General features: G+C 47.6%; 3 protein-coding genes across 9 annotated transcripts in view; 2 read left to right on the top strand and 1 right to left on the bottom strand.

Moving 5' to 3' along the window:
* Window positions 1-26,928, top strand: part of NQO2 (N-ribosyldihydronicotinamide:quinone dehydrogenase 2) — a 698,677-nt gene that overhangs the window by 238,080 nt on the left and 433,669 nt on the right. The window lies entirely within an intron of this gene.
* PSMG4 (proteasome assembly chaperone 4) lies at window positions 8,497-18,330 on the top strand. Of its 4 annotated transcripts, none has more exons than XR_010750301.1 (4): window positions 8,497-8,787; window positions 13,300-13,375; window positions 16,383-16,577; window positions 18,059-18,196. XR_010750301.1 is itself a non-coding variant. In XM_066377069.1 (4 exons), exons 1-3 carry the CDS (start codon window positions 8,614-8,616, stop codon window positions 16,502-16,504), a joined length of 372 nt encoding a protein of 123 aa, XP_066233166.1. In that variant the 5' UTR covers window positions 8,497-8,613; the 3' UTR covers window positions 16,505-16,509; window positions 18,059-18,197. The 4 variants fall into 4 exon arrangements, 3 of the variants coding, with proteins under 3 accessions (XP_066233166.1, XP_066233167.1, XP_066233165.1); XM_066377069.1 differs by having other exon boundaries at window positions 16,383-16,509; window positions 18,059-18,197; XM_066377070.1 differs by lacking the exon at window positions 16,383-16,577 and adding an exon at window positions 16,644-16,744.
* SLC22A23 (solute carrier family 22 member 23) overlaps window positions 20,327-26,928 on the bottom strand; it is a 204,375-nt gene continuing 197,773 nt past the window's right edge. The window contains exons 10-12 of one of the 4 annotated variants that reach the window (XM_066377043.1): window positions 22,442-22,742; window positions 21,885-22,034; window positions 20,327-21,533 (exon numbers count right to left, since the gene is read on the bottom strand). In XM_066377043.1, coding sequence (XP_066233140.1) covers window positions 21,900-22,034; window positions 22,442-22,742 — 436 coding nt within the window. In that variant the 3' untranslated portion in view covers window positions 20,327-21,533; window positions 21,885-21,899. Of the gene's footprint in view, window positions 22,743-26,928 lie in introns of all 4 variants that reach the window. The other 3 variants (XM_066377041.1, XM_066377040.1, XM_066377044.1) reach the window with 3 other exon arrangements.

Here is a 26,928-nt window from a genome sequence, read left to right as displayed (position 1 = left end):
TCTAACATTCTAGAACTCTTCCTTGGAAACAGACTGTTTGTGTTAGGCAAGGAGGTAAGAGGAAAAGCTACATTAAAAGAATGACCCTGGCCTTGGCTGGTTGGCTCAGTGGTAGAGCGTCGGCCCGGCATGTGGATGTCCTGGTTTCAATTCCTGTCAAGGCACACAGGAGAAGTGCCCATCTCCTTCTCCACACCTCCCTTTCTCACTTCTCTCTCTCCTTCTCTCTCTCCCTCCCCCTCTCCCTCTCCCTCTCCCTCTATCTCTCTCTCTTCCCCTTCTGTAGCCACAGCTTGAATGACTTGACAACATCCGCCCTGGGTGCTAAGGGTGGCTCGTGGCACTAAAATAGCTCGGTTGCAAGCATGGCCCTAGATGGGCAGGATATCAGCCTCAGATGGGGGTTCCTGGGGGGATCCCAGTCGGGGCGCATGTGGGAGTCTCTCTATCTCCCCTCCTCTCACATGGAAAAGAAGAACCAAAGGAATTACCCTGACTGTTATGTTGAAAATTGATGGGAAGAAGATGAAGGCAGAGGCCGGGAGATTTGGAAGGCTAGCCCACACACTCAGGCAGAAGACTATGGTAGAGGTGATGGAATTGGTCTGAGTTTGGACAAAACCAGCAGAATTTGCTGATGAATGGGATGTTAGGTGTGAGAGGATGAGAGGAGTCATGGAGGGCACCAAGGGTTTCGAACTGATCTGTCTGGAAGAAGACAGGTGACTCCTTCTGGGATGCGGAAGACCATGGGAAGGGCAGGCTTCATGGGGGAACTTTTGTTAAGTACAAGCAGCAATTTTCAACTGGGGTGCCATAAGAATTTTTAAAACATGCAATACCTGAATATTTAGTCAGGAGCACTGACTTCCTTTCCTTTAGATTCTGTCAAATATAAAAATGATAACAGCCAACACAGCAATAGCCATTGGTGTAAATGAATCAAAATTAAACTATATATTTTTTGTCATATCAGCAGAAATTATATTTTTTGGTGTGCTGCAGAATTTTAGTCATTCATTTGTGTGTGCCTTGAGATGGAAAAGGTTGAACATCGCTGAGTTAGGAGTTTCCAACACATTCAGATGGAGGGGCTGGGTGGGCAGCCAACTTGACAGGGTTGGAGCTCAGGAAAGAGGGTGGCTCCAGAGACACAGAGTTGGGAGTCCTCACTGGTGTGCAGAAGATGTGTGAGTCATGGGCTGCCTGCCAGGGATGCCTTTGCAGGGAGGGCAGGGAACACACTGTGGGCACTGGGGCACTTCCACAGGGGAGACTGGGACAGAGCCTGAGAGGGTGGGAACCATCTAGTGAAGGGAAGGGCAGACAGACTGCAGTGAACTCAAGAGAGAAATGGAGATGGAGAATAGCAGACAGCCACAGCAAGCCTTTCCTGAGAGCTTTGCTCTATAGGAAAGCAGAGATCCGGGACGGTAGTCAAAGGGAATGTGAGGACAAAGGAAGATATTTTTTAAGATCACATCTGTATGATGATGGAGACAGTCCAGTAGAGAGGAGAAAATTGACAACATAGGAGAGAGATAAAATCACTGTGCGCTGTCTTCACAAAGGTGAGGAAAGAGGGGAAGAAAGGCATAGGGGAGGGTCACCTCCAGGTGGGAGTGGACAGCTTGTCTGGAGTCATGAGCAGAAGCGAACTGAACGGGTTCTGTTGTAGACAGTTTGCTGGGTTTGGTGAGAAATACAGATTTGGAGCAGGAGGTGCGTTATCATACACTCTTCAGGTTAGGAAAAAACAAAATAGTTTAAGCACCTGGGTTGGTGAATGCAGATTTGGGCTGTAGCTCCTACCCTTGGCCACTGGAGCTCCTCAGGGAAAATCTGAACAAATGCTGCTTGGCAGATGTAGTGACTCTCAGTAAATCATAACATTTTTGTCACTATAGTGGGGACAGCGATGTGTGTGTGTGTGTGTGTGTGTGTTACATATATATACATATATACATATATACACATACATACATATATTAGTCAGCCATAAAAAAAGAATGAAATCTTGTCATTTGTGACAAAATGAAAGGACCGACACGGTATTATACTCAGTAAAATAAGTCAGACAGAGAAAGACAAGTACCATATGATTTTACTTATATGTGGAATCTAAAACAAACAAACAAACAAACACCCTAACCAAACTCATAGACAGAGAACACATGATGGTTGACAGATTGGGGCTGGGGAGTGGGTAAAGGAGGTCAAAAGGTTAGAAAAATTCCCTCTGCCCACCACATTTTGCACCCAATCCTTTCCCCCCTGTTGGCCCCTTCTCCCCTTCCCATTCTCCCCTCAAGTAGGCAGTGACAGGTGACTACTTCCTGCTAAAGAGCACAAGATGTGATGTGTCACTTCTAGATTGGAGCACCATAAGGCCAGACACAACACTGCAGCTCCCTCTTCTGCTGCTGCTGTGGAGAAGGTGTTGTTCTGGGTCCTAAAGAGCTATCTGGAGCAGAGTCCCCCACCTCACCTCCTACCCTTACCCTCTCAGCCCAAGCCAGAAATACATCATGGGCTAAAGATAGACTGTGTTGCATCAGACCATTTCCATTTCAGAGTTAAAATGTTACCACAGCATAACCGAGCCTGTTACTAACCTAAGCATCACATTACCAGCCATCAATATAACAGTTCTGGCCGATTTTGGATTAAAGGCCCAACAATTTCATGAGAGATTCCTGTGATGCTGTAAACTTCTGGATGTTCTCGTGACGTTTTGCTTACACCATGAATGTGCCAAGGGGCAGCTCCATCTTTGGATAGTGTGCATTCTAAATCCAGTGCTTACCTTTCTTCACCTGGAAGGGAGGTGACAGGTGTCCTCCCTATGGAGTTTTCTTATCGATCATCTAAAAAATTCTTTAATTCTTGATTTTTAATGAAACAAAGGCTCACACCCAAACTGGTGGCAGAAATAGGAGAGGGAGGAATCAAAATACCCAAGATCCCCGGCCCTCTCTTCAAGCAGACAGCTGGTAGGCTGGCCTCTTTGGCAATCTGTTGCTGGGTACTTTTGCATTATATGGGCTGTGAGATCCTTGGGAAACCAGATCTTCTGTTTCATTGGAGAATTCTAAAATTGCAAAGACTAGGGAAAAGACTGCTCTTGATGGAGTTCACTAGTTAAGGGTGGGAAACCCAGGAACTCACCTCTTGCTTTCTGACTGCCTTGACCTGCCTCTTTCCCACCTGCCACCTACTGGTTCCCTGGAGAATACCATCCTCTTGCTCAGCGCTGGCCAAGAGGGCTCCAGTTAAGGTTATGGTTCTACCGTCTTTCCTGATCTTCATAGGATATTAGCTCTGGTAGGTGCCTTAGAGATCATCTAAGCAGATCAGGTAACAGAGACTGAGACCAGAGGCAAATGCCTAATCAGTGGTGGAGCCAGGCCTGAAGGAGGCTTTTATTTATTCTTCTCCCTCAGCACTCAACCCCATAATCAACCTTTGTTTTATGACTACTAAGTGCATGGCTGGGCTGTGCACTGCAGGGGAGATGGGAGACCCCTTAAGAAGCTTATGCTGAATAGGAAGGTGAGCAGCACACAGGCTGTAACAGAAAAGATTGTTCTGTGGTAGGCAAAAAGGAAGGACCAGGACATGGTACAGCCTGCCTTCCTGAGGCAGGGAAAGCTTCCCTCAGGGGTCACTTTAGGACAGGGGTTTCTTCTGCAGGTTAGTCTGGGGCAGGCCCAGGCAGGGGGCACCATGGGCAATGGTGTCTAGGGAAAATAGAGGCAGTCAGTTCCAGCCATCTCTTGGAGTTCAGCATGAAGTTGGAGGTGAAGGCAGGGCTAGCCATGGAGCGGACTGGCAGCTGGGGCCGGGGCCTCTGGGCCTGCACAGGTGTTTAGGCCAAGCATCACTGAAGGATTTTTCTTATTATGGGCAGTAAAATGAGCAAATTTATTTGTTCAATAGGTCTGTCTGGAAATAGTGAGAAAGACAAATTGGAAGCCAGTGAGAAAGAAGCAGGGAAGACCGTCAGAGTGCCATAGCAGCAGCCCAAGCAAGAGAAAGATGAGCTCTGCACCAGGACAGCAGTGTAGGTGTGAAGAATGGGAAGGGCATGTGAGAGACTTCAGCAGGCAGCACTGTATGCTGGAGAAGGTCCTTGAGTTACAGCTGGGGACACTGAGTGAGTGGTGATACATTCACTAACGTGGAGAAAATGTTGTGGATTGTAAATGGCAAAAAGCCATTGTAGATTCGAGGCTTAGCAAAAGGCTAAGTTCTGCCCCCATCACTTCCATTTTGGCAATGATGCTGAGTATTTTCACCCACTTCACTTGCTTCCTTAATTTGCTGGAAGCAATTTACATGCCTTTCCTCTTACTTTTTGTTTGTTCAGATGTTGGTAGATTTCACTTATGCATGGTGGGGGGGGGGGGGATTCCTGTTTATGCCTTGGGAGAGTTCCTGTTTTAGCCTCAGATGTGTAACTTTGTAACAAGAACTTTCTTGATTTGCATATGGTTATATAATAAAGCAAACTGGGGCTTTGGGGCACTCGGATATTGCCATCAGCATTTGAAGAGTCCTCCCGGTCCCATCCTTTTTTCTTAATAAGTATGTTTCCTTAATTCCGTACCATTATTAGGAGCCGCACTGGTCCACGGCAAGAAAGGAAAGGGTTTACAGGGTATGAAGGAGGGGATGGAAGAGATGATGAGATTAGGTGTAGACATGCTGAGTGTCCAGGAGCTAGGGGGCCAGTTAGGAAGTGACAGCCAATAGCCAGTTGGGTATATATGTGGCTCTAAGAAGAGCAAGGATGTAGATTCATACTTTACAGGTTAGGTGATGAACAAAATCATGGCCATGGGTGAAGTTGCCCAGGGAATGTATAAAGTGAGAACAACAGATCACAGAGGAAGCCTTTCCCAGGCTGGATTCTTCAGACAGCAACTTCAGAGAGTTGAGGCTGAATATTTATTAGAGTTTCCTTGGAATTGACAGCTATGGAAGAGAGGGAGGAGAGGTCATCTGGTTTTCATATACTCCCACCCTACTGGGAAGACCATGATGATACCTCAGGTCTCCAGATCTCTATTCCAACTCTGACCCTCATAATATTTGGGTCTTCCTCTTTCCCTAGTGTACTGTTACCTGAGTAAGTGGCCATTGGACCCTTTGTGGAAGCGCAAAGTGGTCACACTGTATATACTTGTCATGGTGCTGCAGGGAACCTGGCCACCTCTTCTGTTACTGAGTTCCAGGTCTGGAAACTGATCAAGAGACCATAAGACTTTTTCTGAGGGGGTGGGGGGATGACCACACTCAGCCTCCTGATCATCTGTCTTGATTTCTTCCGATGGTTCAAAGTGAATACTCTCCTTCTAGTAGACAGCTTCAGCTGACCTCCTCACCTCCCAGGTGCTCTGGAGCGAAAACAGCCCAACACAGTTATCCTGCATTGGGCCACCATGGCCCAGCCCTTTATCCTGCTGCCTCCATCAGCCACTGGATGCGGGCTGCCCTGGGAAATGTATGCAGTCTCTAAAGGAGGTTGCAGAAGAAGGCTTTCTGTGAACAGCATTTCCAGCAGCTGAGACAAGTCCTTTCTTGAAGGGGGATCTAGGCGGCATATCTCAGAGCTTACCAGTTGATGAAGTGAGGTTCCTGTGGATGTGGAGAAGGACAGGGTTAGAGCACAAGTGGGTAGATTAAACTTTGACATCTCCCACTGTCATGAGGAATAAAAGTAAGAATGTGATCAGATTAAGATGAGGGTTTGAGTAGAGATACAAGGAATTGGGGAAATTAGAGTTGATCACCTCTATTTTCTTTATAGAATCATAAGCAGGGGCATCTGCTGAACTTGGGCTTGGGAAGCATTAGGGCTTGAAAAGAAGAGTCCTTAAGATAAATGAGAGAGGACACAATCTAGGGGCTGCAAGGCAGTGTTTAAGGGGCAGCTGATGTTGAAGGGCATGACTGGGTCACCTGGTTTTCCCAGTGGTGCTTAGAGCTCAGATGTAGGAGAAAGGAACATGTTTCAACTTGTGCTAGGTAGGTGTGGGGGAGGACAGTGAAGCAATAGAATGTTAACTATTTAGTTTCCACAGACAGTTAAGATTCTTAAGATACAAACTTTCTATTTTAAAAATTGTATTTGCATTCTAGGCAGACAAAGCATTGGAAGATAATAGAGTGGAGGTGTGGGTGAGATCATCTGCTCCATTAGTTTAATTTATCAATTTATTCTTTTATGCATTATGCTTTTGGTGTTTTACCTATGAAATCTTTTTCTAAATAAAGGCCACAAAGGCTTTCTCCTAGAAGCTTTATAGTCTTAGGTTTTATGTTTGGGTCTATAAACCATTTGAATTCATTTTTGTGTATGATGTGACATATGAATTGAGGTTCATTAGAACTTAATGAAATGCAAATCACTGTGGGAAACAGTTTGTCAGGTTCTTGAAAAGTTACACATATGATATAACCATTTACTCCTAGGTACTCATCTACAAGAAATGAAAGCATATGTCCCTACAGAGACTTACTGGTACACATGTGTTGATAGCAGCTTTATTATAATGTCCCCAAATGGGAAACAGCCCAAATGAACATCAACATGTGAACGGATGAACAGATGGTGGTTTAGCCAGCCACACACTAGAATATTGCTCAGCCATAGAAAGGAACGAACTATTCATTTACCCTACAACCTAGATGAATCGAAATAACTATGATGAGTGAAAAAGCAGACAAAAATTTTATCTACTGTATGATTCCATTTAATAAAACTGTAGACAATGTAAACTAAGCTGTAATGACAAAATACATATCAGTGGTTGGGGTAGAGGCGGGAAGGATTACCAAGGGCTTAGGGTATCTTTGGGGATGGTGGACATGTTTACTATTTTGATTGTGGTTATGTTTTCATGGGTTATACATGTGTCAAAACTTTGATTTGTATACTTTAAATAGGTGCAGTTATTGTATGTCAATTATACCTTAATAAAGCTGTTTAAAAAATCGAACTGAAAATTAACTATTTATTGAATCATTGATAATTAGTAGAGAGAACAAACCTATCAAAATACCCTTTAAAATTTTATTTTAGTCAACTTAGATATATAAGATTTTAAAAGAACTTTTTTAAAGCACTTGTGACAGCTCTGATGTAAAACCCAACAACCAGTTATAACAGAATCTGTCAAAGTGGGCCCTGTTTTCTTTTAGCACAAACATTAGAACAAACAAACACTCCTTCTTACTACGATGAAGGCTTCCTTATTTCAACTCTGCAGTGCAGGGGTCGGGAACTTTTGGTTGAGCCATGAACGCCACATATTTTAAAATGTAATTTCATGAGAGCCATACAACGACCCGTGTACATTACGCATTATCCAATAAAAATTTGGTGTTGTCCCGGAGGACAGCTGTGATTGGCTCCAGCCACCTGCAACCATGAACATGAGCAGTAGGAAATGAATTGTAATACATGAGAATGTTTTATATTTTTAACATTATTATTTTTTTATTAAAGATTTGTCTGTGAGCCAGATGCAGCCATCAAAAGAGCCACATCTGGCTCGTGAGCCATATGTTCCCGACCCCTGCTGTAGTGCCTCAAAGTGACTAAAATCAAAGGGTCCTTCAACTGGGATGATAATGATCACCATCCACTCTACTTTCCATGTACTTGCTCATACTTTCCACTTCTCTGAGCGGCACTTATTCTTATGTCCATCTTGCAGATGAGGAAACTGAGTCTCAGAGAGGTTAAAAGATGAGCCCATGGCCCACGCTGATACACAATTGCAGTTTAGAGGGTCTGAGTCTGAAACAGTGCCCACCCATCCTCTCAACTCAGTTGAAACAATTTTCCCTTTCATAGGCTTTCTCCCAACATCGGTGCCATTCTTTATATTTTTCTAAATGTATGTATTGATTTTAGAGAGAGGCAGGGAGAGACAAACAGAAACATGGATCTGCTCCTGCCTGTGCCTTGACCCGGGATGGCGTTGCCATTGTTAAGGCTAGTGCATTCCAGGCTTCCCGGAGGTACAGGGCTGCCAGGAGCAGGAAGCAATGAATGCATAACCAAGATGGCATGAGGGGAGTCAGGGTTGTCTTTGTGGGGCGTGTCGCGATGTCGGAGCCGAGGCGGCCAGCTACTGCACCTGAGCGCCACCAGCCTGCACTCACTGGGGTGGGGGAGGCAGAGAACAAGTCACCGCCCACGCCGACCCTGCCCCAGTTAAGAGACGAGGGCGGGCTTTCCCCGCCATTGTCTAACAACTTACGGACCCGGGAGAGAAGGGGGCGAGCCTGCAGCGCCATGGCTCAGTCCGCAAAGCCAGGGCCAGGTGCCCAGCCCAGCCCAGCCCAGCCCCGCCTCGCCCCGCCCCTGCTCACTCCAGCGTGCGCAACTCCCACGACCCACTTCCTGGGCCTTCGGGCCCGCCCACACCAACCATGCCCCGCCCACTCCCCGGGTCGCTTAAAATCCCCCCGCCCACTCCCGTGGCCTAAAGCGAAGGCGCGCTCCGTCGCTCGGCGCTCGGCTGCTCAGGTCTAGCCTGATCGGCGACAGCGGCGGTGACCGGAGTCGCGGCGCTGGTGGGCTGGGGCCGGCCGGGCGGCATGGAGGGGCTGCGAGCTGCCGCGGGCGGGGACGTGTCCCTGCACAACTTCAGCGCGAGGCTGTGGGAGCAGTTGGTCCACTTCCACGTGATGCGGCTGAAGGACTCGCTCTTCCTGTGGGTGGGGGCCACGCCGCACCTGCGCAACCTGGCGGTGGCCATGTGCAGCCGCTATGTGAGTGCGGGTGGGCTGGGATGGTGGGGGGCAGTTGGGGGTGGGGGCAGAGGCAGAGCTGCGGTGGAGGGGTGCGGTCACTGGGCGGCCGGGCCAGTGCGGGGCTCGGGGCTCGGCCGGTGGCGGAGCGACGCGCGCCCGGTGCCCGCTGGGGAGGCCGCGGGTTCGGCTTTCCACAGGTTGCAGGGGTGGCCTTCTGGGCCCGCGGGGGTTTTGGGTGTCTTAGGGAACAGGGGTCGGTCTGGACGTGCGCCACCTGGAGGGGAGCTGTGTGCGGCCAGGCCAGCACGTGGGACCCCAGGCAGGCCCCTGCCGTGCAGTCCCGCCACTCTGGGGCTCCTTCTCTCTCCCATATCTGTAGTTGGAGTGCCCGGGGGTTTCATCGTGGGACCTCTGCCATCCGGTCACTCTTGCGCCCTGGGGGATGGCATCTGCCTCTTAGTTTTCACGCTCTTTCTGTGTTGCCCACACCGATATCTATCTGTGCTTCCAGTACAGACCTCTTTCCTTCACACTTCTGTATGTTCACTTGTAAGTCTATGGGCATCTCATAATAAACATATTCAAGTCTAAACTCGACCTTAAATCTGCTCCTCACAGCCAGCGCCTCTCTGTTATGGTAACTGCTCTGGAACCTAGGAGTCACCCTTGAGACCTCTCTTCCACACCCCACACAGGAGTGGCGGTCAATCTATGAGCACTGCTCTCAGTCAAAGCAGACGTGAGTCAACGTTCAGTGAGATAAGTCAGAGAGAGAAAGACAAATACTGTAAGATTTAACTTATGTGGAGTCTAAAACAAACCCAAAAATGAACAAACAGTCCAAAACAGAAAAAGACTCATCCAGAGAACAAAATGATGGTTGCCAGAGGGGGTACGGAGTGGGGGATGGGTGAAAAAGGTGAAGGGGAATCATAGTTACAAAATAAGTAAGTCATGGGGATATAATGAGGCTTATTGTGGTGATTGTATAGTAAGGTTTACAAATGTACAATTACTATGTTGTACATCTGAAACTACTGTATGGCAAATATACTTAAAAAAAACCACCCAAAACATACAGGGAATCCAATCACTTGTCACCTTAAGGCAGGGGTTGGGAATCTATGGCTCATGAGCTAGATGTGGCTCTTTTGATGGCTGCATCTGGCTCGCAGACAAATCTTTAATAAAAAAAAATAAAGCGTTAAAAACATAAAACATTCTCATGTATTACAATCCATTCATTTTCTACCACTCATGTTCATGGTTGCAGGTGGCTGGAGCCAATCACAGCTGTCTTCCAAGACAATACCAAATTTTTATTGGATAATGTGTAACATACATGGGTCGTTGTATGGCTCTCATGGAATTACATTTTAAAATATGTGGCGCTCATGGCTCTCTCAACCAAAAAGGTTCCTGACCCCTGCCTTAACATCTGCCACCTGGGCCAGGGTTGCAGCATCTCTCCTCCTTGGCTGATTCCCCTTTTTGCTTCTGTTCAGTTTCTTAGAGCTGCTGTAACAAAATGCTATAAACTGGGTGGCTTAAAACAACAGAGCAGTTCTCCCACAGTTCTGGAGGCCAGAAGTCTGAAATGCAGGTGCTGTCAGGGGTGGCCCTGGAGGCCGAGGGATAATCATCCCCTGCCTCTCCAGCTTGTGGCATTGCCAGTTTTCCTTCGTGTTCCTTGGCTTGCGGCTTCATCACGCCAGTCTTTGCTGCTGTGTCATGTAGCCTCCTCTGAATGTCTGTGCATTTTCTTTTCTTACAAGGGCATCAGTCATAATAAATTAAGGGTCCATTCTACTCCAATATGACTTTAACTTAACATTTTAATTATTTCTGCAAAGACCCTGTTTCCTAATAAAGTAACATCACAGGTTCTAGGAGTTAGGACATGGATATGTCTTTTTGGAGGACACAATTCATCCCACAACAGTGCTTTATGGCTGGTTTTCCATGGGGCAGCAGACTGCAGTTAGATGTCATTCCTCTGCTCCAGGCTTTTCAAGAAAGAAACTCAGAGCACAGTCCAGAGACTGTAGTGACCTTCCAGGCCCTAGCACTTGGGAGAGCTCCCCTGCTCACACCCTGTCCACTCACTGGCCTCTCAGATGCTCTGGCACACTAGCATACCCCAGCTGTTGCTCCCTCTGCAATTTATTGTTAGTGTTGAGGTTTGTCTGTTTTACGGGTTTTTGTATCCCAAGTGCTTGACAAGTTGCTCATTAAATCCCTGTTGAATGTACGAGTGAGGAACTCTCAGGGAACTCCCTTTTGCTAGGGAAGACTGCCAGTAGCCCTCAGCAGCTGGGCAGTGAGTATTGTGATCTCTGAGGGTCCCCAGGGATTGTGGGAAATCAGAGGAGGAAGTAATCAGGGAGGACCTTGGCAAAGCTTTAGGAAGGAGATAGCATCCACATGGGACTTCTGGATGTCCACACAGTGTCCCTCTTTTAGCTGCCTTTCTCACATGCCTTTTTCCTCACTGTTCTTTTTCTGGTTGTGTTTTCTTTCTTTTTTAGGGAGTCGCAGCAGGTGGGCCTTTGGCAGGTGACAATTCTAGGTCTTTTGGATGAGGCTCTAACCAACCGAGCTGTCTGGTTGGGGCACCAGGGCTGCTTTCATTGGAGGATGGGAGGAGGGCCTAGAGGGGCAGGGATTGTGAGGAGGGCTCTGTGTTTGGAGGGCATGGTGCCCTGGAGCCAGCGTACCTTCTATCCTAATCCTAATGCTGTAGTCACAGGCTGCATGTGTAGTGTGTAAGGCTGTGGCCTTTTGGGGCCCAGGGCTGCTTGTTGGTAAGACTAGGCATAGATTCCTTGACTCAGTTTCAAGGCTCCTCCTGTAGGTGGTTCTGGTGGTTTGACCACTTGATAGTCATAGCTCTTAGTAGGGTGTATTTTCTCAACTGGAAAGTCACCTTACATCAGGATCACAGCAGGAAAAGGGAAAGGAACCATTTGCACTCACTGACCACAGTGTGCCAAGAACATTGCCCTCCAGGGGCAGAGGACTGGGCCTGCTGGAGAGTAGAGGCACAGGCCATAATTTAAGATAGGGAAACTGGTTCCTGTGGGATAGGGCTCCACACACTATAGCCTGGGGGCTGGCCCTGTTTACTTTTGTGATAAGGTTTTGTTGGAACACAGCTGTGCCCATCCATTTAGTAGGGTTCGTAACAGCTTTTGCACTTTGATGGCAGAGTTGAGCAGTTGCTCCTGGACCTTGTCATCCATAAACACTCAACTGTTTACTCTCTGGCCCTTCTTGGAGAAAGTTGACTGGCCCATGAGCAGAGGATGGCACTGAAGGGCCTTTGAAGTCTCCCCTCCTCCTGCCTTGCCCCCAAATCCTCACACGTAAGACTGGACCATGGAGAACAAAACCATACAACTGTGCTGCCTTCCAGCTGGCCCACCTGGCATCGGGCAGGTCTGGTTGTGCCGAGAGAAGCTGAGAGCTAGGATGATGTGGTCTCCACCAGCATGGGGGAAACAGGCCTTGGACCATGATAGAGGGCCCTTTGTGTTCAGATCATTGAGGATGCATCTGGCCCACCTGGGTGCGTGGAAGGTGGTCCTCCGGCCACCCTGAAATCTATATACAGCAAATTCATTAATTAAGACCATGTTTTTATATCCTTTTAAAGAAGAAGCCTGTAGTAAATGCTTTCATTCTTACCATCTTTTACAGATCTAGACAAATTCATTCTCATATTGAAGTCACTTTGAACTCTTAGGAGATAAGGAGCAGTCTCTGATCTGTGCTCTGCTTACAGTACAAGTAATTTCAGCCGTATTATAAGTTATCAGCCTTTTTCCTTTTAAGCTAGACATTTTCAGTGATAAAGGGGATTGCTTCCAATGGAATTGGAAGTAAGATTACCTCTAGATTTCAGAAGGGCCACAGTTATTTATCTTTAGTTTTATTTCTTCTTGTCTGAAATGATAATTGACCAAGCATATTCAAAAGTTTTTATTGTCATTATTTGGACGCAGATGGCTGGTGCCGTTTTGCAAAGTCACAGGGCCTTTGTTGCCCAGACAGCATTAGGGCAGTGGCACTGTGCATCCTCACAGGTCCCTGGGAGGAGAGCAGGTGTCCTGCATTCTCCACTGGCCCCACTGGGGCAGGAGGAGCCTGGTGGCACTGGGCACCCAGGCTCTGATTGCTCTCTTCCGGCTGTGGCCTTAGTGATCTTGTGTGCTTCCCTCCTGGTTGTAACATTGCCCTTCAGAGTGCTCTGGAGCTTCCAATGCTGAACCAAGCCCTTTATGTGCAATAAGTCCTCGAGCTTGCTGACAGCACTGTGATGCCAGGTTTCAGTGCCTTCAGCTTGCCCAGCTTTAGGACCTCATATGCTTAGAGGGCCAGCCTGCCTGGCTGCTGACACAGGTGCCAGACCTTCTCTGGTGAGTGTGTCTAACCTCCCAGGGCCTACCCTGACCACCCTCATGGAGAATTGGAAGCAACAGAAGTTTGGCTAATGGGAAAGCAGCGTAGCACTCTCTGTTTTCCTTTTAGGATTCCATCCCTGTGTCCACTTCCCTCCTCGGAGACACTTCCAACACGACATCCACTGGCCTTGCCCAGCGCTTAGGTATGTACCCATGGCTAGTGCTGCAAGAGGGGCCTCACTGTTTGAAGGCACCACGAGGCAAGTCACTTTAGCAATAAAGAATCTTTATATTGAGCGATAAGTCCACTGACGACTGTATGGTAAGCCCAGGCCTTTGTGCCCTGTGCTGTGTTTCCTTTAGGAGGGTACATCCATGCCCTCGGTGCCACCACTGCCTCAGGGCCAGCATGCCCCCTCAGGGGCTGTGCCTCGGCTGCTGTCTGAGTTTATGAGTGACAGGTGATTTCACTCCTTTCTGTATGCACATGACCTTATGGGGAGAGAGTGTGAATGATGTCCACAGCACCCAGTGCAGTAGCTGCAGGTACCCTCCTGGACCTTTTGGGGACTCAGCAGAGCCTGTGGAGCACGGTGCCAGCACTGTGCAGTGGGGACTGTCCTTCACTCCCTGTGATGTTCAGAATTCAGAAAGGAGACTGGCCCAGCCTGAGTATGGCGTAGAGTGGGTGTTAAGCAAGACTACGAAGATGAAGGTTCCACCCCTCCTACGCTCCAAACACAGGGTAGTTTTAATAAGGACGGCAAATATTCTGCCCTCAGGCAGTGTGCATGGTCCCCAACTCATCTCGGGTTGCTCAGGGGCCTTGAACAATCCCCTCAGTCCTGTCCTCTCATTCTTCGTGGTCACCAGCGTTCCTAGCCAGTTCAGATCTAGAGCCCGTGTCCTGATGCTGGGTATTTGGTGAATGAGGACCAACCCCGATATTTTAGTTGCGTTGACAGTTCTGTCCACTTGATCCCTGATAAGTGATTTATCATTCTCTCTGCACTGCACCCACGCCGCAGAGGTCCCACACAGTGCAGGTGGAGCGCGGTGTCACAGACCGGTTGAGGATAGCTCATTCTAGACTCGCCACACTGAGCTCCATGCGTGAATAGGGTGGGGACCGTGAGGGCTGCTCTGCAGCATTTTAGGAATATCCACTGTACTTCCTCTTTAGCTTGAAATTAGAGAAACCCAATTAGTTTTTGGTAACTTTTTATTAGGAAATAATTTTAAATTTATAGAAAAGTTGCCAAAAAAGATGCAGAGTTCCTGCTCAGCCTGCACCCAGACTTCCAGTCATTGTCATTGCCTCACCATGTTTTTTTCTGAACCATACAAATGTAAGTTGAAGACACGATTTGCTCCATGTGCTTCACTGTGTATTGCCAGCGTTTCAGAGGTGACACGCCTCTATCTCACAGACCACTGTGTGCCCTACCTCGTCTGGTGAAGGCGTGGGGTGTTCACAGTTCTAGCGCCAGAGACTGGCTCTGGATTACTACAGTGTGGGTGTTGGGAGCTCATGTGGTGTGCCATGAATAAGTTGTTTATTCCAAAAGCAAAAAGATCAATAAGATGGGCTCAAGAGTGTTCTTAGGATGGAGGTGTAATAGTAGTAGCTTGTGTGCAAAAAACTAGGTTTTTTTGCGTTTTATGCAAATGTTTGGACTTTTAAATTAACATTTTTCTCCTGTGGTTTACATCAATTTATAATGATCTACATCAATTGAAATAAAAGATAAATGAAAAAATAATATCCTTACCATCTTATTAAATTCAGTTATTAATGAAGGTTTCTATCCTGCCTATATTAGCAGGAACTGGCAGCTCACAGCCATTGCCCAGTAAGGACAAGCACATGGAAGCAGCTTGAAAAACCAGTGGTGTGATGTGGCTGCTGGCATCACCAAGGGCTGGTGACGCACATAGTGTTGCGGTCACAAAGGGGCTGTCCAGCGCAGCTCTGTGCTGTTAAAATGTATTCGTATGCATTATTATTATTATTATTATGCACATTAGTTGAAAATGCATCATTAACCGTTGTCAGTTGTCTAGACGGGGTAGTGAGATGAGAGCAGTGTGCTCAACAGTATTTTCTATGGGGGATGAAAAGAAGTTGGGAAAGAGATGATCTAGACTAGGATTCAGAGGAACCCTGGAAGCATTGGAGGCTGTGGTGTGGATGGGGACCCCCTTACTCTGTGTGGCCTGGAGGCAGACAATGCAGGCAGACACAGTTTTGCTCCCTGTAAGACCCTGTCTTAGCAAGTAAAGCGATTGGAATCAGAGTAGCCACTCTTGGGGACAGGGAGTTTTCTGCCCCTGAAAGAAGGCAGCCTGAGTGGGTGTGACTCAACAGGCTCCAGCCTCACTTTTCCTCAGCACCTTTTTGCCTTTGATGGTGGGGTAGGCGTGGTCATCTGAAGTCCTTGGGGTGGGAGGCAGCACACGCCTCCATGGGGAGGAGGGTTTGCACCTGCCCTGTGTGTGGTGTGCGGCCAGGGGAGAAGGCCCAGCTCTGGTGTGCTCACAGTACTGACTGGCGTGAGGCTTACTGCCCTACTCATCTTCAGGGTATGTGTCTTGTCCTTCATACTGATCTCTACAGCTGGAGCCACACCCTAACTGTTACATACGTTAGACATCAAATTGGAAATGGACATTTGTGTGTATATGTGTATTTGCGCACACATAGTTCTGTATGTGTGTGTGTGTCTGGGTATGCACAGAAGTGAAGAAATTGGAATTATCTCTGGGATAAGAGTAGAATTAGTAGAGGGCAGTCCTAAAGGAGAACTGTAATATTTTAAATACTTGACTATTAGCGGTGTTTTAGGGAAGTGAAACAGGTAAACAGCGGTGTGAGGGGACAGTGGGCCTTAAATGTTAGTGCTCGGATCCTTTGGAGGGCTCCAGGCCTTGATTGCTGGCCCCAATGCCAGCCTTTCTAATTCAGTGGCCGGGGGTGGGTGGAGTGGCAGGACCTGAGCATGTGGAGATCTAACGGGTCTCCAGAGAATGTTTCTGGTGTGGGCACCACCCTCTAAGAACCACTATTCTAGAGATGTCGGGAAGGTCCAGATGACTAGTTTGCATTTGCAGCAGCTGTCTCTGAAATCATAAAAATAGAAGACAGACTCCAGGCATACAGAGCCTCCAGGTATTTCATCATGGCCGTGTCAATGTGTTTTCTCTTTTTAGCCAGGAAGACCAACAAGCAGGTGTTTGTCAGCTATAACCTACAAAACACAGACAGTAACTTCGCATTACTTGTAGAAAACAGGATCAAGGAAGAAATGGAGGCTTTTCCCGAAAAGTTCTAGCAGAAGTGAGGATTTGTAACTTACGTACGGTGTACATTAAATAAATGAATTGGATTTCACTGTTTGTCACCAGGTTAATGTGTTTACATTTTGTTTTCAAAGGGTTAATCTTACTGATGTCCCTTCATTCCTTCACTAGACTGTGAGCCCAGCACTGTAACTGACCAAGCTGGGGAAGAGGAAAAGCAACATGGGCCTTAGGTGCCTTGTGATTGTTCAGTAACAGAGAGAGGGATTAAGGTGGGATTTTGTTGGGCTTGAAAGGGGCTAATTGGATTAAAGGGTTAAATTAGTCATGACTAATATCCGTTCCCAGTTAAAACTGAGGTAATAAGCCCTTCCCCTGGCTGTCTCTTCTCTGCTCTCCCTTAGGCCTGGGGAGCCCCACTCCTCACTGTGCACTGGACTTGGGGTCTTGGTGAAGTCTCTAACTTCTCTGGGCCCTGTTTCCTCACCTATAAAATGGAAATAATCTCCACTCTGCTGGGTTATTTTTAGAATTAAATACACATACTTTGCAAACTATAAGTGCCATAGCAATTAAGGTGTCGATTATGGTTTTAGCTACTTCATATTTATGGCTCCAAATGCTTCCTGTTGTCATTTCCTTGTCTCTCTTTTCTTTCCCCCAAGTCTCAAATACTTGCTTTGTTCATCTTTAATCCTTAGCCTTTTTCTGCCTGCCTCTTGAAGTGGATTCCAATCTTACTAGTACCAAATGCTGCATGTTTTTTTTTTCATTCTTTTTTTCCAAAAGCCAATATTTCATGGGTCAGTGGTTCCTAACCTTGGCTTCACATTTGAATGTCTAGGGAAGTTGTCACAGATTGCCTATACCTGGCCCTTCCCTAGAGACTCAGGGCCTGGGGCCCAGGCTTTGGCAGGTTGGAAAGTCCCCTAAGTGCTTCTCAGCACAGGCAAGGTTGAGGACCACTGGCAAAGAACTTTCTAATCTTCGGGAGTCATTCTGGACTACCTGAACTGATGGTTTAGGGCTCTGTGACACTTTCATACAGTTTCAAAAGGCACTGAGCCAGTGGTAAGCAGCCAGGGATGGTGACAGTTTGGCCAGGACATAGAGCAGGGGTCTCAAACTCGTGGCCCGCCGAACAATGTTGTACTGATTTTTTTTTGTTTTCAACTGCAGTGAGAAAAGTGTTGCGTAACAGTTGCCTTTTGTAGACCTAGTGCGGCCCGCCGAACGGCTGTGATCTTGCTCTGCGGTCTACATGCTAAGTTGAGTTTGAGACCCCTGACATAGAGGTATTTCAGAGGAGTATAGCTGGGGTGTAAGGTGCTTCCCTCCTCAGCAGACTTCCTGTGCTGACCTCCTAGGCCTCTGCTGGCATCATTGGGGCTGGGAAGCACAGTGGGTACCTCTCTAGGAAGAGTAAGTAACAAAATCAGGGCTATGGAGAGAAGAGTGGTATAAAACTTTATTAAAGAAACATTGTTTTCTTATTAAAAAATACTACATTAAACAAGAGCATTTTGGGTTGTCAGTTATTCCTCACAGAATCACAGTAGAAGATAACCATTTCTCCACCTCTCTAGGAACTTGCAGACCACGTTTCCACAGGATACCCACCATACACAAGAGAAGAGAAGGACTCCACTTGACAGCTGATCTCCGCTTCTTAGGGGGCCTGAGGATGGCTCTAAGTGAACAGTTTATGATTAGTCCCATCTCTGCCCCTGCCTGCCTTTGAGACTTGGAGTCTGCAGGCAGATGAGAGGCCACCCACCATTCCCAGGCTGACAGTTTACAGAGGCGCTAAAACAGGGACGCAGCGAGATCTGAATAAAGAATTTTTATTACTTGTCAATGGTCATGAAATGCTCTTCACTGGATACCATCAGATGAGGTAGGGAAGACATTCCAGAGGAAATTAGGTGATGGGGCAACACTTTTATTTCTGTACATTTACGTACAAATCTCCCCCAAAGGGTACAACAGATGTGACATCATGCATACATTTGGCTTTGAATGACAACTCAGAACTAGATTTGGGCTTGTGCTATGATTGAGCACCTCCAGAGTAATCCCGGTTGACGTGTACAGAAACATGGTTCTGACTTAGAAATCTCAAGTGTAGGGGTGGCAGAAAGGACAGGGAGGTGTTCCTGCTGGGCATAACACTGCTGCTTTTCCAAAATACAATACAGCCAAGCAAGGTGTCCTTTAAAAGAAAGTCAAGTATGGGCCTTTCCCAGCACGTGCGCGCCTGTGCACCCTTTAGGGGCTGGGCGGTGTGGTGGTCACAATTCATTTTAATGGCACTTCAGTCATTTCTTGTTTGGTTCTAGGAAGTGGTATTGTTTGAGTGCAGTACTTCCTTTACGAGGTTTATTTTTGCTTCCTGTTCTGTGGCCAAAACAACTTACCAGCCCTTTTCCTCTAATTGTGAGTAGTTATACTCTTAGAAAACAAAACACGTACAATCTTTTTCCTATTAGGTCTTGGGTGCTAGTACTGCAGGTATTTGATGAAAGTTACTGACTTCTGGAAAAGAACGAAGAGCAGCCCAGCCCTGCCTCAGGTGTCCACATTTGTGCACAACTTCGATTGAAAGGGGGCCACAGCTCCCTGATAGGATGGCAGGATGCAGGAGGGGCTGGTGGAGGAGAGGCCTGGAGGTGTCTCCCTGGGTGGGGGACGGGTAGGTGGTGGGGAAGTAGACTTGAAATGGCAGGTGCCTGAGAATTGTTTCCCTACTGACCACTAAGGAAACAGGCCTGAGGAGTCCAAGCACGACCAGCTGGTGGCTGTGGCACTCCCTATGCAGAGCAGGGCAGGACTTGACGAGCCTAGGGCTCTGTGGGCCCTTGCTGCCTTGCCCAGTTGGTGTGGGATTTCATGGGGCTCAGCCCACAGGGGAGCTCAGCCCACAAGGGAGCCCCATGACTACTGCCTTGACTACATTTCATAAGCTGTACCTCAAGAGCTTTGGATATCCTTAAGTTACAACAGAACCAGCAACATAAGAGCTCAGCCTGATCCCGAGGCTGCTGGGAGGGAAGAGCTGTGGGACCTCTGCCCAGAGACATCACTTGCTGATTGTTGGCAAGGCGACTTCATTCACGTCCGCTAGACCTCAATCCCAAGAGCTCAGTCCTCCCAGCTACTTCTAGTCGTCCTTGAGTTAGTCCTGATTGCTGAAGGGACAGTGCTGACTATCCACTGGACCAGTGCTTCTATTGTCCTTTCAGATGGAGAACAGAGACCTAGGAACAGGAGTCTGTAAGTGCCGTGCCCTGCCGTGGCCACTCGGGGGATCACCGGCAGTACCCTACAGCTTCGCTCCACTGCTTAAAAGAAGGCCTCTGCGATCTGAGTGAACACAAGTCCTTTCATACTACAGTAGAGGGTCCAAAAGGTGTCCTAATGCTGGGATGATGGGGACATATACCTGGCCAGGTACAGGACCTCACTGGCTCCTTCCTATCTTCCTCACTGCCCAGTGACTTGGCTGCTCCATTTATCATGTCCTGGACTTAATTGGTCTTGCTGCCAGGTGGCTTTGTAGGAAATACTTTTTTTTTTCTTTTTTTTGTGAGAGAGATGGGGACAGATAGGGATAGACAGACTGGAAGGGAGAGAGAAGAGACACATCAATTCTTCATTGAGGCACCTTAGTTGTTAATTGATTGCTTTCTCATATGTACCTTGACTGGGACAGGGGGTCTGAGTGACCCCTTGCTCAAGCCAGCAACCTTTGGCTCAAGCCAGCGAACTTTGGGCTCAAGCCAGTGACCTCACGCTCAACCTGGTGAGCCCGCACTCAAGCCGGTGACCTCGGGGTTTTGAACCTGGATCTTCTGCGTCCCAGTCCAATGCTCTATCCACTGCGCCACCGCCTGGTCAGGCTATAGCAAATACTCTTAAAAAAGGCAAAAGGTATTTCACAAGTTTGGCACGCAAAGGCTGCACATTTGTAAAGAAAGTCCTTTTTAAAGTAAGGTGAATGTGGACAAACATGAGACAGTGACAAAAAAAGATGAAGGAAGGCGAGGATGATCTGGGCTTGGAACGGGAGACTGGCCAGATGGCCTTCCTTCTTAGGCATGGACCCTTTGGGCTGGAGAGCCCAGGCCCCATCGGTTCGGCAGAGAAAGTGCAGTGTACTCACTGGAATCACAAATGCTTGCAGGTTTGTTCACCTCCTCCCCATGTTTTTATCAAGTTAGCAGGGTCCTACTGATGTCCACCAGATTTGGAGGAGAGTGATGGGTAGAGATAGTAAGAAACAGACCAGGTGGAAAGCTAGAAGGGGAGAAAGGGAAGTTAACCCTTTTCCAGGCCCTTTGAGGTCACCTAATTCAAACCCAAGACTACGATTTCCTTGGAAAAAATAGCCCATGGCAAAGACATCACAAAGTGGGGTGGGGGGTGGACAATTCTAGGAAGAACCCAGGCAGTCTAAAAAGTCAGATGCCTGTATTGCCACAAGGTGGCGCCTACCTGCACCAAAGAAGCTTGTTTCCTTAGTGGCCCCTGAGTGCCCTTGAGAAGGCCCTTCAAGTTTCCTCTGAAACACTTCTCAGACAGGTGGGGGAAGCCTGCCCTGGATGGGAAGAGGAAGCCTTCACAGTGTGGGACAAAATAAAGAACAAATGTAAAACCCTTGGATAATAGGGGTAGGGATGGGAGTTGAGCTTTGGTGAGTTATTGCTTTCTCTTAATTGGTCTTGATGCTTTAAGAGGCAGAACGTCAATTGGACTAACCTGTGAGCATCCCACCCTTTGCTCTAAGTCCCACCTCTGTGCTGGCGGAAAGTGGCAGGAAGCAGGCAAAGGCAGGAATGAGGGGGCACTGCTCCACAGGCCTTGCAGTCTCTCAGCGTGAAATCAGCGAGAGCTGAATCATCCAAGCTGGTGATGTCTACGTGGTGTGTGCTCCAGGTGTGCGTGATGGGCCCTGTTAGGGAGGGCACCCCTCCTGCTCTCCAGTGGGCTCGCCATAGTCGTCTAGTTCAGTTCTTGTCCCGTAGGTTTCAGTTCAGAAAGTAGCCATGTTTTCAAGTAGTGCTGGGAAAAAAAAGCTGATTGTGGAAGAGGTAACTTTCCTGCTAAGCCTGAGAAGGAGTATTCATGCTAACGTCTCGGACCTCCACACATCTACGAGCTGTGAACTTGACGAGGCAAACTTGTCAGAGAACCAGAGGCATGATCAGGAATTATTTTTAAGATTTGTAGTGAAATGTTTTAAGCCTTTCCTCAGTTTCCAGCATCACATACAAAAGAGATGTTTTCGAGGGGAAAGACCAGGCTGGGTTTAATGGTGCTTGCGAGCTGCTTTCCCCCCAAACATGGGACAGAAGCTCTGACCTTACAAACAGAAGGAAACGTCACAAACCGTAACAAACTCTCTGGCAACACCTTGTCATATACAGGTCACATCTGAACCACAGTGAGGACCGCTGCGCGGGCGGGTCTGCGAACGGGCGGCCGGCAGGGGACGCTGGGTTGCAGAGGCGGGCCTGCGGGGACACTGCCGCGGCGCTGGGGACTTCCAGCGTCTTCTCGGGTCTTCTTCTAAGGAAGTGGTTCCATTTCAGGTTCAGTGAGAGGAAGGGGAATAAAGTGCTTCTCGTAAAAATGACCAAAATAAATATAAACATTTAATGGCAGAAAAGAAAGTCTAATTTCCAAAGAGTCAGCTTCCTCGCACACGACCCCCCGAGTTTGGGAAAGAGCCCCCCCCCCCACGCCTGCGGCAGAGCCCGCTCCCCGCCCTCGCGTCCCCGCGCGCGGGGTCCGGCCCGGACCTGCGCATCCGCTCCGGGGGCCCAGGCGCCGGGACCTGCGCGCGCCTCCCGGGACCAGGCAGCCCCCCGACTTCCAGAGCCCAGGCGCCGTCAGGGCAGGCCGTGCCCCGAGCCGCGAGCCCGCACGCCGTTGGCTGTGGCGCCGTCGGGCAGCGCGTCCCCCGCAACAGCCGCCTCGTGCAGGCCCGAGTAGTCCTTGAGCTCGGCGTTGGTGAGCAGCAGCGGCTGCTCGCCCTTCTTGTGTGGGAGGAGCGGCTGCCGCGTGTAGTGTTCCCCGTTGGCGATGTTCTCGGGCAGGCTCTGGTCTCGGCTCTCAGGCAGCAGCAGGATGCAGATGATGCAAATGAGCGTGCAGCAGGCGAAGATGATGTGGTGCAGGAAGTAGCCTTTCTGGTTGTGCAGCTCGATGATGGGCGCCGTCAGCATGCCGAATCCCGCACTGGCCAGCACCAGCCCCAGCCCACCGCACCTGCAGGAAGGCAGAGCGCACACGGTTAGCGTCTCTGGCCACACCCGGCGCACAGGGACACAGTGGTTCCCAGGGTGTGGATGCAGGGCAAGTTCATGGCCCACCTGAAAGTCTGATTGGGCGTGGGCACCGGGCGAGGCCCCACACCGGTCCATCCCACATGAGGGATATCCCAAGCGCCTTCACCTCGACCATCTGTACACCGCCTCTAGTTCACTTACTGTTTTCCTTTGTTTATTTTGAAAGACAACTTTATAATATCACTGTAAATGATAATACAGTTGTTTGCCTTGTCTCAGAGAGCAGAACCAGACCAGTGGGCAGTATCACTTGCCATAAATAACATATATATAGTGAAAAAGAAGGTACTATAAATTTTGCTATTTTCCCATGGTTTGCTCTTTATTTAGAAAAACAGTTGTTGTGGGAGATGCAGGAATTAGACCTTGCCACGATCAGAGAGATCTGAAGATACTTTTAAAAACAGTAAATTTCTCACTGTGAATTGATGTTTTTTATTGTTATGTCCCATGTATTTCCTAAAATCATTCTGCACACCACCATGGAAGTGTCCCATCCCTGGGAAATGTATCAGAAACCGTGCACTGATGGGGAAATTCACTGCAGCACTGAACTCAAAAGGTACTAACAGCTTAAGCCACTTCTCTGCACTCCTCTGCCGTGGGAGGGAACCTACCAAAAGTTCTGAGGGCTTTAGTAGGTACATGACACCTGACAGAGCCATTATCACCCTAAAGTCTAAAGACATAAAAGTGTGTTACTGGGGGGAAAGGGTTACATGGACACTGAGAAAGCAGTGCTGTGCTGGGCTGTAGTAAAGAGGATCAGGTAGGTGCTCAGGTGACAGGAGGTAACACAAGGCTGGCTGGTTTCAGAGCTCTAGGCCGCAATGAAGGGCCCAGTGAGGAAGCCTTGGCTTAAGGAAGGGGAAATAACAGTTGTTTGCCTTGTCTCAGAGAGCAGAACCAGACCAGTGGGCAGGAGGTTCAGGGATGTGGATTTCAGTTGGTTTAAATGACTTTCAAATGGAGCTGCTCAATCGCTAGGTACTGCCCTTTAGTGAATTGACCTTTATTCTTGGATGTGCTTATTAGGCAGAGGGGCTGAAGGGGAGGTGCCCTGCCCTGTGTAGAGACAGGTATGTGAGCTCCCAGCTCCCGAGCATCCTGTGATTCCCTTGGTGACACTGTAGGTGCCAGTAACTCACAAAAATATTGTTCTTCAAGGACATAAGATACAAGATCAACATACAAAAGTCAACTGTATGCCTGACCTGGAAGGCTGAGGTCGCAGGTTCAAAACCCTGCGCTTGCCAGGTCAAGGCACATATGGGAGTTGATGCTTCCTGCTCCTCCTCCCTTATGTCTCCCTTCTCTCTCATGGTAGACATAAAGTTGAAGATAAAATTGAAAAAATTCCTTTCACAGTAACATCAAAAGAGTAAAAATACTTAGAAATAAGAAAGAAAATGCAAGACTTATATGTTGAAAGCTATAAAATGCTAAGAAAATTTAAAAAGACAAAAATAAATGGAGAGACGTTCCATGTTCATGGATTGGAAGACTCAATATTGTTAAGACGGCAATTCTTTCTGAATTGATCCAACACAAACAATCCCTATCAAATTCCAAAATGACTTCTATTTCTGCAGAAAATGATAAGCTGATCTCAAGATTTAGATGGAAAAGAAAAGACTCAAAATAGCTAAAACAATTTTGAAAAATACCAAAATCTGATGACTTTTCCAATTTCTTCTGATTGACTTTTCCAATTTCACAACATACTATAAAGTAACTAACGGTGTGATACTGGTGTATTGATAAATCAAGAAACAGAACTGACAGTTCAGAAGTAAACCTTTACATTTATGCTCAACTGATTTTCGACAAGGGTGAATTCAGCGGGAGCAGAACAGTTTTTCAACAAATAGTATTGTGACAGCTGGATATCCATGTGTAAATGAGTGAAGTCAGACCTTCACTTTACATTGTACACAAAAATGAACTACAAATGGGTCACAGCCCTAAGTGTAAGAGCTAAAATTATAACATTTCTAGAAGAAAAGGGAAAATCTTTGTTACCTTAGGTTGGGAAAAAGATTTCTTACACATGCCATCAAAATCAGGATATGTAAGAGGGGAAAATACGATCAATTGAACTTTACTGAAATTAAAAAGTTCTTCTCTCCAAAAGACACTCTTAAGAAAATGAGAAGATAGACCATACCCTGGGAGAGAATGCTCACAAAACATATCTGACAAAGGACTTATATCCAGGATATACAAAGAGCTCTCAGTAAGAGGAGAGCCCAATTAAAAACATGGGCAAAGATGTGTATAGACATTTCTCCAGAGAAACTATAAAATAACCAATTAGCATACGAGAAGATGTATAGCATTAGTCAGAGAAGTGCATATCACAACCACATCGAGATGCCATTTCAGATTATAACAAGTGTTAGTGAGAATGCAGAGAAACTAGAACCTTCTTAAATTGTTCATAGGAGGAAAGAATGGTGTAGCCTAGCCACTGTGGAGAAGCTTGGCAGTTCCTTCCTTCCTTCCTTCCTTCTTTCCTTCCTTCCTGGGTCCTCTGGGTCCCAGTCCAACACTCTATCCACTGCACCACCTCCTGGTCAAGCACCTGGCAGTTTCTTAATAAGTTAAATATAAACTTTTATGATCCAGCAATTCTACTCCTATGAAACATGAAATCCCACATTTATACAACACTTATCAGCAAATGTTCATTGTAGTATTATTCAAAATAGCCAAATATTGAACAGAGTTCAAATGTCTTATCAGCTGGTGATGACTGAAGAAACAAAATGTGGTTCCTCATCTACAGTGGAATAGCATTCACAGTAAAGAAAGGAACATGAATGAATTTCAGACACATGTTAAGTGACTGTATGATCCCATTTATATGGAATGTCCAAAAGAAGGCAGATCTAAGAGACAGAAAGCAGATCAATGGCTGCTGGTGCAGGAAGTGGGAATGGAGACTGCAGAGGCCACAGGGCACTTTCTGAGGTGGAGGCAGTGTTCCATAACTGTGGCCATGACTGCATGTCAGTCCTTGCACTATATACTAAGGATGGATGAATGTTATTGTATGTTTATTATACCCCAGTAAAGCTATTAAGAAAGCCCCAAACTGTCGCACCGATGGGGGCTGGAGCCTCCTGTTGATACAAATCCCCCAAACTTCCCGTCTAGAAGGGCAGCCACCCAGACCTCACCTCTTCTTCCTGAGTGCTTAGAGACTGTCCAGGCTTCCCTTTCCTTGTCATGCCTACTGCCTGGGGGGGGGGGGGGGGAGCTTCTGTTTTGCTTTGCCCACCACAGGGCTGACAGCAGGTCTCCCTTGCCAAGGCCTCCTCAGGGTCTTACTGTCACCAACAAGGAGAAAGAGACCTGCCTTTGCCACTTGCTGTCCTACTACAGCAGGCCCTCTGGCTGTTCAGTCCTGGACTGGAAGGTAGACGGGAATGAGGAAACTCAGACAGGGAGTGTGATATCTTGAGGCACCCCAGGTGGACAGCTGTACCTAAGTGTCACCTTCAGTTGATATACACAGTTCGACAGTAAGGACAGGATAGGGCACAGCCTTGCAAACAGTTTTCTCAACAAGAATATACAATGGCAATTGTGTATGCATGGGTGGAAAAATAGGTGGTTGCCCATATTTTGTCATGTTTCATAACAACAACAAAACGACGCTTTTCTCCCCTTTTCTCTCTCTAAATTAGGAATGGCCTTGTGTGTTTACAGATAGCAGCACACCTGCGAGAGGGGGTGGTCTCAGGCAGTGGTGAGGGGTTTACTCACTTCCTTTGCTCTGGGTGATTCAGAGGGGAGGAGGGGGCAGTAACAGTTCTCCATTGGTTGCCTGCAGGCTAAGATCTGGGCTGGGTTTCAAGAGGGATAATATCACTAGGCACAAATCCCTAGGGACAAAGCTGGAGCTTAGGAGTCCCTGACTCTTCTCTTTCTCAACCCCTTTCCTGTCCAACTAGTGACCAAGTCCAGGCCCATCGGGGTTACTCCCCTCACTGGAGTGTCTCACAGAGATCCTCCCATCTCTTCAGACTGTCTCTCCTCATTGCTGACAAAGTGACCTGTTTAGAATACAGAGCTGATCATGCCACTCACTTGTTCCAAAT

The sequence above is a fragment of the Saccopteryx leptura genome, chromosome 3 (genome assembly GCF_036850995.1).
Source record: "Saccopteryx leptura isolate mSacLep1 chromosome 3, mSacLep1_pri_phased_curated, whole genome shotgun sequence".
Classification (NCBI taxonomy): Eukaryota; Metazoa; Chordata; class Mammalia; order Chiroptera; family Emballonuridae; genus Saccopteryx; species Saccopteryx leptura.
Note: the sequence above shows the minus strand (reverse complement) of the source record. Positions and strands in the feature narration are given on the sequence as shown.